Here is a 12902-nt window from a genome sequence, read left to right as displayed (position 1 = left end):
AAACGCAACATTCAATTGAAATAAATTAGGCCCTAATCTATTGATTTCAGATGACTGGGCAGGGGCTCAGCCATGGGCGGGCCTTGCACCCACTTGGGAGCAAGGCCCGCCCACTGGGGAGCCAGGCCAGCCAATTAGAATGAGGTTTTCCCCACAAAAGGGCTTTATTACAGACAGAAATACTCCTCAGCTTCATCAGCTGTCCGGGTGGCTGGTCTCAGACGATCCGGTTAGGAAGCTGGATGTGGAGGTCCTGGGCTGGACTGGTTACACATGGTCTGCGGTTGTGAGGCTGGTTGGAGGTACAGATAAATTCTCTAAAATGATGTTGGAGGCAGTTTATGGTAGAGAAATTAACATTCAAGTATCTTGCAACAGCTCTGGTGGACATTCCTGCAGTCAGGATGCCAATTGCACGCTCCCTGAAAACTTGAGACATCTGTGGCATTGTGTTATGTGACAAAACTGCACATATATATCCAAGATGGCATAGTAGTCAGACGTCCTTTGTCCTCGTCTTGTCGTATCCCGTGTATATATATATATTTACATCTTTTCTTCGCATATCTTTTTATATATTTTTTTTTCTAAAAACTCAACTTCAAAACACTCTCCTGCAACCCGCCTCACCAATTTAAAAAAAAGTATTATTTACCTGAAATCTGAAATCCACAACAGAAACTAGCCAGAAGTTAGCCAGTTCACTAGCTAACGTTAGAATTCAGCTAACCACGGTTGGCGGTCATCAGCTATTCCTTAGCTCGAAAAGCTATCGCCAGTTTTGTACAATGCGACACAGACCAGAGCATACCGGACCTATTTTCTCTCCATATCCCCGGATTTCTACCGCAAGCTCTGGACATTTACACCTGAATCTTGCAGCTAGCTAGCTGCTATCCGAGTGACTATTGGCTAACGTCGGTCCCCGGAGCTAACATCAATTATTCCGGAGCTAGCCAGCTGAAGAGTTCCATCAGCCACTCCTGGGCTACAATCACCTATCCGGACCCGTTTTACTGCCGATGCGGAGCCCCATCGGGCCTTCATGACTGGACTACTGACGTTATCTGCCCGAGGGAGTTATCCAACTGGCCCCTCCGTCGCGACGTAACCTGAACGCCCATCTGCGGCCAGCTAATCGTTAGCTGTCTTATCGGCTGCTATCTGAACAGGTCTATCGGCCAATTTTCTTGGGCCACTATAACTATAACTATTTTGCCAATTGGATTGGTCCCCCCTACCACACGGAACCCCACTAATCTACCGATGGAAACGCATGAGGTGGCTAAAAACAAACCATCTTCTGCCAACTTGCTACCCATGGCCCGGCTAGCTGTCTGAATCGCCGTGACCGCATCCAACCTCACTACTCACTGGACCCTTTTGATCACTTGGCTAAGCATGCCTCTCCTTAATGTCAATATGCCTTGTCCATTGCTGTTCTGGTTAGTGTTTATTGGCTTATTTCACTGTAGAGCCTCTAGCCCTGCTCATTATACCTTATCCAACCTCTCAGTTCCACCACCCATACATGCGATGACATCACCTGGTTTCAATGATGTTTCTAGAGACAATATCTCTCTCATCATCACTCAATGCCTAGGTTTACCTCCACTGTATTCACATCCTACCATACCTGTCTGTACATTATACCTTGAAGCTATTTTATCGCCCCCAGAAACCTGCTCCTTTTACTCTCTGTTCCGGATGTCCTAGATTACCAATTCTCATAGCTTTTAGCTGTAACCTTATCCTACTCCTCCTCTGTACCTGTAGCGATGTAGAGGTGAATCCAGGCCCTGCAGTGCCTTGCTCCACTCCTATTCCCCAGGTGCTCTCTTTTGATGACTTCTGTAAGCGTAATAGCCTTGGTTTCATGCATGTTAACATTAGAAGCCTAAGTTTGTTTTATTCACTGCTTTAGCACACTCTGCCAACCCGGATGTCCTAGCCGTGTCTGAATCCTGGCTTAGGAAGACCACCAAAAACTCTGAAATCTCCATCCCTAACTACAACATTTTCAGACAAGATAGAACGGCCAAAGGGGGTGGTGTTGCAATCTACTGCAGAGATAGCCTGCAGAGTTCTGTCCTACTATCCAGGTCTGTACCCAAACAATTTGAACTTCTACTTCCACCTCTCTAAAAACAAGTCTCTCACCATTGCCGCCTGCTATAGACCACCCTCTGCCCCCAACTGTGCTCTGGACACCATATGTGAACTGATTGCCCCCCCATCTATCTTCAGAGCTCGTGCTGCTAGGTGACCTAAACTGGGACATGCTTAACACCCCAGCCATCTTACAATCTAAGCTTGATGCCCTCAATCTCACACAAATTATCAATGAACCTACCAGGTACCACACCAAAGCCGTAAACATGGGCACCCTCATAGATATCATCCTAACCAATTTGCCCTCTAAATACACCTCTGCTGTTTTCAATCAAGATCTCAGCGATCACTGCCTCATTGCCTGCATCCCTAATGGGTCAGTGGTCAAACGACCTCCACTCATCACTGTCAAACACTTCAGCGAGCAGGCCTTTCTAATAGACCTGGCCCGGGTATCCTGGACGGATATTGACCTCATCCCTTTGGTAGAGGATGCCTCGTTATTTTTTTTAATGCCTTTCTCACCATCTTAAATAAGCATGTCCCATTCAAGAAATGTAGAACCAGGAACAGATACAGCCCTTGGTTCTCTCCAGACCTGACTGCCCTTAACCAACTCAAAAACATCCTGTGGCGTTCTGCATTAGCATCGAACAGCCCCCATGATATGCAACTTTTCAGGGAAGTTAGAAACCAATATACTCAGGCAGTTAGAAAAGCCAAGGCTAGCTTTTTCAAGCAGAAATTTGCTTCCTGCAACACAAACTCAAAAAAGTTCTGGGACACTGTAAAGTCCTTGGAGAATAAGAGCACCTCCTCCCAGCTGCCCACTGCACTGAGTTTAGGAAACTCTGTCACCACCGATAAGTCCACTATAATTGAGAATTTCAATAAGGATTTTTCTACGGCTGGCCATGCTTTCCACCTGGCTACCCCTACCCCGGTCAACAGCACTGCACCCCCCAGAGCAACTCGCCCAAGCCTTCCACATTTCTCCTTCTCCCAAATCCAGTCAGCTGATGTTCTGAAAGAGCTGCAAAATCTGGACCCCTACTAATCAGCCGGGCTAGACAATCTGGACCCTTTCTTTCAAAAATGATCTGCCGAAATTATTGCAACCCCTATTACGAGCCTGTTTCAACCTCTCTTTCGTGTCATCTGAGATTCCCAAAGATTGGAAAGCAGCTGCGGTCATCCCCCTCTTCAAAGGGGGGGACACTCTTGACCCAAACTGCTACAGAACTATATCTATCCTACCCTGCCTTTCTAAAGTCTTCGAAAGCCAAGTCAACAAACAGATTACCGACCATTTTGAATCCCACCGCACCTTCTCCGCTATGCAATCTGGTTTCAGAGCTGGCCATGGGTGCACCCCAGCCACGCTCAAGGTCCTAAACGATATCTTAACCGCCATCGATAAGAAACAATACTGTGCTGCCGTATTCATTGTCCTGGCCAAGGCTTTCGACTCTGTCAATCACCACATCATCATCGGCAGACTCAATAGCCTTGGTTTCTCAAATGATTGCCTCGCCTGGTTCACCAACTACTTCTCTGATAGAGTTCAGTGTGTCAAATCGGAGGGCCTGTTGTCTGGGCCTCTGGCAGTCTCTATGGGGGTGCCACAGGGTTCAATTCTTGGGCCGACTCTTTTCTCTGTATACATCAATGATGTCGCTCTTGCTGCTGGTGAGTCTCTGATCCACCTCTACGCAGACGACACCATTCTGTATACTTCTGGCCCTTCTTTGGACACTGTGTTAACTACCCTCCAGACGAGCTTCAATGCCATACAACTCTCCTTCCGTGGCCTCCAACTGCTCTTAAATACAAGTAAAACTAAATGCATGCTCTTCAACCGATCGCTGCCTGCACCTGCCCGCCCGTCCAGCATCACTACTCTGGACGGTTCTGACTTAGAATATGTGGACAACTACAAATACCTAGGTGTCTGGTTAGACTGTAAACTCTCCTTCCAGACTCACATCAAACATCTCTAATCCAAAGTTAAATCTAGAATTGTCTTCCTATTTCGCAACAAAGCATCTTTCACTCATGCTGCCAAACATACCCTCGTAAAACTGACCATCCTACCGATCCTCGACTTCGGCGATGTCATTTACAAAATAGCCTCCAATACCCTACTCAATAAATTGGATGCAGTCTATCACAGTGCCATCCATTCTGTCACCAAAGCCCCATATAGTACCGACCACTGCAACCTGTACGCTCTCGTTGGCTGGCCCTCTCTTCATACTCGTCGCCAAACCCATTGGCTCCAGGTCATCTACAAGACCCTGCTAGGTAAAGTTCCCCCTTATCTCAGCTCGCTGGTCACCCCCAAAGCCAATTCCTCCTTCGGCCGCCTCTCCTTCCAGTTCTCTGCTGCCAATGACTGGAACGAACTACAAAAATCTCTAAAACTGGAAACACTTATTTCCCTCACTAGCTTTAAGCACCAGCTGTCAGAGCAGCTCACAGATTACTGCACCCGTACATAGCCCATCTATAATTTAGCCCAAACAACTACCTCTTCCCCTACTGTATTTATGTATTTATTTTGCTCCTTTGCACCCCATTATTTCTATTTGTACTTTGCACTTTCTTCCACTGCAAATCTACCATTCCAGTGTTTTACTTGTTATATTGTACACTGCTCAAAAAAATAAAGGGAACACTAAAATAACACATCCTAGATCTGAATGAATGAAATAATCTTATTAAATACTTTTTTCTTTACATAGTTGAATGTGCTGACAACAAAATCACACAAAAATAATCAATGGAAATCCAATTTATCCACCCATGGAGGTCTGGATTTGGAGTCACACTCAAAATTAAAGTGGAAAACCACACAACAGGATGATTCAACTTTGATGTAATGTCCTTAAAACAAGTCAAAATGAGGCTCAGTAGTGTGTGTGGCCCCCAAGTGCCTGTATGACCTCCCTAAAACGCCTGGGCATGCTCCTGATGAGGTGGCGGATGGTCTCCTGAGGGATCTCCTCCCAGACCTGGACTAAAGCATCCGCCAACTCCTGGACAGTCTGTGGTGCAACGTGGCGTTGGTGGATGGAGCGAGACGTGATGTCCCAGATGTGCTCAATTGGATTCAGGTCTGGGGAACGGGCGGTCCATAGCATCAATGCCTTCCTCTTGCAGGAACTGCTGACACACTCCAGCCACATGAGGTCTAGCATTGTCTTGCATTAGGAGGAACCCAGGGCCAACCGCACCAGCATATGGTCTCACAAGGGGTCTGAGGATCTCATCTCGGTACCTAATGGCAGTCAGGCTACCTCTGGCGAGCACATGGAGGGCTGTGCGGCCCCCCAAAGAAATGCCACCCCATACCATGACTGACCCACCGCCAAACCGGTCATGCTGGAGGATGTTGCAGGCAGCAGAACGTTCTCCACGGCGTCTCCAGACTCTGTCACGTCTGTCACATGTGCTCAGTGTGAACCTGCTTTCATCTGTGAAGAGCACAGGGCGCCAGTGGCGAATTTGCCAATCTTGGTGTTCTCTGGCAAATGCCAAACGTCCTGCACGGTGTTGGGCTGTAAGCACAACCCCCACCTGTGGACGTCGGGCCCTCATACCACCCTCATGGAGTCTGTTTCTGACCGTTTGAGCAGACACATGCACATTTGTGGCCTGCTGGAGGTCATTTTGCAGTGCTCTGGCAGTGCTCCACCTGCTCCTCCTTGCACAAAGGCGGAGGTAGCGGTCCTGCTGCTGGGTTGTTGCCCTCCTATGGCCTCCTCCACGTCTCCTGATGTACTGGCCTGTCTCCTGTTAGCGCCTCCATGCTCTGGACACTACGCTGACAGACACAGCAAACCTTCTTGCCACAGCTCGCATTGATGTGCCAACCTGGATGAGCTGCATTACCTGAGCCACTTGTGTTGGTTGTAGACTCCGTCTCATGCTACCACTAGAGTGAAAGCACCGCCAGCATTCAAAAGTGACCAAAACATCAGCCAGGAAGCATAGGAACTGAGAAGTGGTCTGTGGTCACCACCTGCAGAACCACTCCTTTATTGGGGGTGTCTTGCTAATTGCCTATAATTTCCACCTGTTGTCTATTCCATTTGCACAACAGCATGTGAAATTTATTGTCAATCAGTGTTGCTTCCTAAGTGGACAGTTTGATTTCACAGAAGTGTGATTGACTTGGAGTTACATTGTGTTGTTTAAGTGTTCCCTTTATTTTTTTGAGCAGTGTATTTACTTTGTCACCATGACCTTTCTTGCCTTTTCCTCCCTTATCTCACCTCATTTGCTCACTTTGTATATAGACGTATTTTTCTACTATATTATTGACTGTATGTTTGTTTTACTCCATGTGTAACTCTGTGTTGTTGTATGTGTCAAACTGCTTGCTTTATCTTGGCCAGGTCACAATTGTAAATGAGAACTTGTTCTCAACTTGCCTACCTGGTTAAATAAAGGTGAAATAAAATAAATAAAATACATTTTAGAGTGGCCTTTTATTGTCCCCAGCAGAAGGTGCACCTGTGTAATGATCATGCGGTTTATTCAGCTTCTTGATATGCCACATCTGACAGGTGGTTAGATTATCTTTGCAAAGGAGAAATGCTCACTAACAGGGATATTAACAAAAAAATTTTGTGTGCATATGGAACATTTCTGGGATCTTTTATTTCACCTCATGAAACATGGGACCAACACTTTACATGTTGTGTTTATATTTTTGTTCCGTATATGTGACAAAGCTGACAAACTGCATATACTGTAAGATGTCTCTTCAAAAGTGTTGTGACCGCTGTTGATGGGTTTTGTGTATCCATATTGTGGATTGGCAACGTTTAAGAGGCAACTTAATGAACAGAGAATATTTTGATTGTATTGTTTTGATTATAGTTTTGCTGATATTACCTTTTGACTAACATATCCACCAGCCTCATCAAAATAGCCTAATATGCTGTATCACAAGTAATACAAATTAGATGATGGTTACTGATTTAAAAATACTGTTGTTTAATTATCAGTTAATTGATGTAATAGCATTTGTGCCCTATGAGTGTGAACAAACAGGTGAATAATGAAATAGATAATTGCTGTTTATGAGACTGTCAAGGGCAATATAACGAAGTGACAGGTTGCCAGTAATCGCTCTGTATTTTAGATAATGATCTAGTTATACTAAGTAAATCTATTTTCTGACATATTACTGTTTCTTTGCTGTGATTAACAATATAATTTGTTAATAATTAGCCATATTTAGGTTTTATTTAGCTTAAAGCGTTTACATTTGTCTGTCAACACAGATAAAATACTTTGTTACAGACACTCTGTGACCACTTAAATGGAGACATTATATATTTCAGGAAAAAAAATGAAATTGAAGTAAACCCCTCTCATCTTGCAAGACTCAGGCTTTTTAATTTATTAATAGAACACTTGTGGGATATTAGAATATCTATGTCTGTGTAATTTGCTGCAACACAATCTGGTAGATCCACGCATGACAAAATATTATCCAAGAGAGAAAGCTTACATTTTTTCATTGCAGTTTGGAGACACTCATCACTTTGGAATAGGCCATTTGCAAAAACACTTAGTAAAACCCCAGGAGAAATCAATTGCATTTTGTCAGTCATTGGTCAAACGATTGTTGTAAACATCTCAACATGAGGCAGGGAAACCTTTGACACAGCACTAAGTCAATGGCCCGCCGTGAATCACAAGGAGCTGTTTGACCACCAGCAGTTTGTTAGTACAGGCATTATGTCCGTCCATATCGTTGATCCTCTCAAGTAGCTCTGGCCTGCATTGTGCAGCATTGTGGGTTTTCCAGTTTTTCAAAAATATCTTGCATGTTTTACATTGGACCTATTTCAAATGCCCTGTAATGTTTGCACGGCAAATCATTTCCTTCTCCCAATGGCGATTTCTTACTATTATTAGCAGATTTGTACAGAGTACTGAGAAATGGTCATTCAATTGAATCTCTTCTCTCTCCCTCTCTGTTAGTATATGAGCCTGATGAAGATGGCATCATGCAAGAGACCATCCCTGAGGATGACAGAGAGAATGACACTCCAACTGAAGAGGAGGGTTCTGAGAAGACGAGTCCCAAGGCCTCAGAGGACAAAGAGATGGACAACAAAAGCAGTAACAGCTACAGCTACCAGAATTCCCCCGTCAGTGTCCTTTCCAATCAAGAGGCCGAGTTGGAGTCACGCCTTAGCGACACCAGCGATAGACTCTCGCTCTCAGACTTCAAAATGGCCTCACCACCTGAAAGTCAGAAAGTCGAGGAGAGCAGCGGTTCAAAACACAAGGATGACATGCACAGCAGTCTGGAGAGAATGAGGGCTGCGTATGCTAACTTTCTCTCAGATTCCTACTGGACAGGGATTGGGATGGACTTGAAAATTGGCAAAACACCTAGCAAAGCCAACTGTGACAGCACCAATGGGAGCACCAAGAGTGAATTTGACTGGCACCAGGATGCACTCTCCAAAACCTTCCAGCAAACGCAATCCCCAAGGCCTGTGTCCAAACCCAACCTCTTCAGCTCGGTCCACCTCTACAGACAGAGCAGCAAAGCAGGTGGGACGGTGTTCACAGGAGCAAGTCGGTTCAAGTGTAAGGACTGCAGTGCTGCCTACGACTCTATTGTGGATTTAACAGTGCACATGAATAAGAGCGGACATTACCAGGACAACAACCACGGCAAACCGAGCAATGCCTCCACGTCCTCCAAATCAAGAAAAAGAAATTTGCAAGACATGGAAGGGAAAGATGATGCACAGAAAGTTCTGAAATGTATGTTCTGTGGCCATTCTTTTGAATCCCTCCAGGACTTGAGTGTCCATATGATAAAAACAAAGCATTACCAAAAAGTGCCTTTGAAAGAACCAATCCCAGTACTCTCACCCAAATTACTGCCACCAGCAAAGAAACGGGCCTACGAAGCCAATAGACCTTGTTCTCCTGATTCTACCACAGGGTTACCTGGTTACAGCGAGGCCCAACGGTCCGCGGCTATTTCAAATGCTAACAGTAATCGTTATGGTTATCAGAATGGGGCTAGCTACACTTGGCAGTTTGAGACATGCAAGTCTCAGATTCTGAAATGTATGGAGTGTGGGAGCTCACATGATACCCTGCAACAGCTCACCACTCATATGATGGTCACTGGACATTTCATAAAAGTTACAAACTCAGCCTCTAAGAAGGGGAAACAATTAGCTCTGGATCCCTTGGCTATAGAGAAGATGCAGGTATTAGCTGAGCCTCTTGCTAATGAAACTGAAGGTGATAAAGTGTCTCCAATAACTGCTTCCCCAGGGGACAGTGAGAAAGATAACCAGAGAGAAGGCACATTGGACAAAATTGAAGAAAGTCAAGTGAAGGATGACAAGGCAGAGAGTAAGGATCAAAAGGCAGGGGAAGGGGCATTTAAATATCCATATCTCCGCGAGGAGGATCTGGAGCAGCAGGGATCATCAGGTGGAGGAGGGGATATCCTCAAGTCTTTAGCCAACACAGTGGCCTCTGCAATCAACAAGGCTCAGACTGGGACCCCCAGTTGGAGTGCCTACCCCAGTATCCATGCTGCCTATCAACTCTCTGGGATCATCAAGAGCAGCAATCCCCTCTCAGCGTCTCCCCCTATTCAGCTAAAGCAGACATTCAACCACAAGCTCAGATCGATCGCCCCAAAGGGGAAGTTTCTTCAGGGTGCTGGGGGAGTTGAAACTCAGAAGGGACAGCAACAGCATCAAAATGCGGACATCAAAAAAGAAAAGGTTGGCATTAGCGATGGTAAAGAAAGTCAGAATATTAAGTTTGATCTGGTGGAGAATGATGACAGCGATTGTCAGGACAATTTCTCTACCTCTTCAAAGCTCGAAGCAGACTGTCTGAATGAAGGGAGTGATGCGATCAAAGGGAAGTTGAGCCCAGATTTCTCAGACAGAGGCAAGACACCAAGCCCTCCTGCCAGCAATGGACGAAGCGCTACTTCAGAGCTTGTCAATGACACCCCAGAAATACTGGGCATAAACCCTCTAAGTGCACTGCAGTCAGTTCTGAACAATCATTTGGGTAAAGCAAATAAGCCCACCAATTCAAGATCTGAAAACAGTCAACTATCTGCTTGCTCTCAATCTATTTTCGCTGAACTCAACCGGAGTATGGAGAAACCAGCAGTGGTGCATGCTACCCCTGCTAGGAACAGAGTTAACAATGCCTTTCTGTTTACTAGCAATGATCAGCCAATAGACCTGACAAAATATAAACCTAACAAGCCAAGTTCCTCACATCTACGGCCATCTGCCCCAATGCCACAGAAACACGCTCTGTCTGACATTGCTGACATGGTCAAGGTTCTTCCTAAAGCCACCACACCAAAATCATCCATGCCATCGAGGATACCCACCATGAAACTGGAAACAGACGTGAGACGCTTTGAGGATGTGTCGGCTGAGGTATACTCGGTTCACAAGCGTAAGGGAAGGCAGTCGAACTGGAACCCCCGGCATCTTCTCATCCTCCAAGCCCAGTTCGCCTCCAGCCTCTTTCTGACTTCTGAGGGCAAGTACTTACTCTCAGATCTTGGTCCTCAGGAACGAATGCACATTTCCAAGTTTACTGGACTGTCCATGACAACCATCAGCCATTGGTTGGCCAATGTGAAATACCAACTTAGGAAAACAGGGGGAACCAAGTTTCTGAAGAGCATGGATACTGGCCATCCGATCTTCTACTGCAATGACTGTGCTTCCCAGTTCAGGACACCACCAGCCTTCATCTCCCACCTGGAATCACACCTAGGGTTCCAAATCAAAGATATGTGCAAACTGCCTATCGAACATCAGACGAAGGTAGAGAAGCCAGAACTGTCTAAGGCTCTCAGTTTCCGGGCAACAGAGACGCTAGTCACTGAGGAGGACGTTGATGCTAAGTTCAAATGTAAGCTGTGCTGTAGGACATTTGCTAGTAACCATGCGGTTAAACTCCACTTGAGTAAAACTCACAGCAAATCCCCTGAGAACCATTCACAATATGTGGAAATGGACAAAGAGTAGGAGTTGTTCATTTTTGCTAAATGTTTTGTTATTGATTTTTAAAACACGGGTCAGATATTTCAACCATATTTCCAGTAGCATTGTGTAGTATGCATAATGATTGAAAACATTTAATTGAAGATGACATGGACACACTGGCTAGACTAAACCCTAAAATGTTAAATAATACACCAACTTATACCTTTGCACCCTGCTCAAATGCATCACCAGTAATGAAATGTATTAATGCTTGAAACATAATTGCTGATGTTTGCATGCAATAGCTATGGCTATGACTACTATTTATTTGTATGATATGTCAAGTTTCAGTTGTATTATTTCAAAGACAAAGTAATGGGTAAATTGTAATTTTTAACTCCAATGATACCTGCATAAATATGCAGTTTTTTAAACAGGTAGCCAGACACATGTTAACACATTTACTGAACTGTACAGTATATTGCTATGTAAAAATGTTTTGTGTTGCAATGATAGAACAGAAAAGCACTTTAATAAATGTTAAATAACCAGTTTAGACTCAGATTCTGTACATGAACCCAACACATTTAGACAGGTTGGAAACAAGGATGTCTCACATGTAAAAGCCACCAAAAAAATGAAGACAAAAAAATGATTCGTGTTTCATGTTAAAAGGATGACAGTGAGACAAATGATACCTGCACCTTTTTTTACCAATTGAAATAAAGACTTAACATTTGCTACCAGCCTGTGTTCATTTTAAGTTTGCACGAGTCTCCTGTATGTCTCCTGAAATAGATTAAAAATATATGCATAGACCAATGTGTGGTTGGGAGTGACCGTGTTCTTCATAGCAATTAAACATTTCCTTTTGCTCTCTTATTTCACAGCTATACAAATAATTGCCTGCTAAATTCATAGACATTTTACACAATGAATCCATTTTTTTTTCACGCAATCAAGTCCATCAATTACCACCACCTTTCACCACCCATCAAATAGGTTTATAACCAGGCGACTGACATTTGATGGCAAATGGAGAAAGAGCACATGGGCGCTATGGTGATTTGAATACTGTGACACCAACTTGCCCTCTATTGTTGGAAATGAGCAGGCAATCTCAATTGTTCATCAGATGACTCCTAATGCAGTTAAATATATTCAGATATAATTTCTCCTTGCATGTATAATTACTCTCATAGACCACACACCTCAGTGAACAGATTAAAGCTATAAATTATTTAATGCCTCGCCCCACCAATGGATCCCTTGATTCGTCTGTCGAGCCATTATGATGTAGAGTAGGAACTTATTTTAAATTGAGGCTAAGGTATGGGTGGAACATAGTGAAACACTGATTGCAATAGTCAGATCTTTTGTGTTTATTAATGGAAATCAAACGTGAGATTGAATTGGCTTATTAAAAAGGAGATATGCCTCAGTACTGCTGCAGCTGTAATCATTCAGAATTACACAATTTAGCTTGAGTTGTTTTATCCTTTTTGAAATGTCTATAGAAATTCACTGCAATATTGCATGTGGGGAAACAATATTATTCAAAGCATATACAAATGTTTTGCTCTATCAGCAAGTGATCCACATTAGGCTTAGCAAAAATAAAATGCTGTCATCAATGCAATCAGCAGGATTGTCTCTTACCTGAATTTGGTTTAATAAGTCAGTGTCACATTGGCTGTGTATTGCTACTGTACAGAGAAGATATAGTCTATAAGTAAAAGATAAGTACATGTGACCATGACCTAAAAA

The 12902-nt window shown here is 44.1% G+C and overlaps 1 protein-coding gene across 1 annotated transcript in view; it reads left to right on the top strand.

Moving 5' to 3' along the window:
• The window catches only part of LOC106567119 (teashirt homolog 2), a 52097-nt gene extending 40216 nt beyond the window's left edge, over positions 1-11881 (top strand). Inside the window, exon 2 of the mRNA XM_014136036.2 lies at positions 8113-11881. Within this exon, the coding sequence (XP_013991511.1) occupies positions 8113-11177 (3065 nt within the window). The 3' untranslated portion in view covers positions 11178-11881. The remainder of the gene's footprint in view (positions 1-8112) is intronic.
• The last annotated feature ends 1021 nt before the right edge of the window (positions 11882-12902 follow it).

This window comes from Salmo salar, chromosome ssa13 (genome assembly GCF_905237065.1).
Source record: "Salmo salar chromosome ssa13, Ssal_v3.1, whole genome shotgun sequence".
NCBI classification, from domain to species: Eukaryota; Metazoa; Chordata; class Actinopteri; order Salmoniformes; family Salmonidae; genus Salmo; species Salmo salar.
The sequence above is the reverse complement of the archived record's forward strand: the minus strand, read 5'-3'. Positions and strand labels throughout refer to the sequence as shown.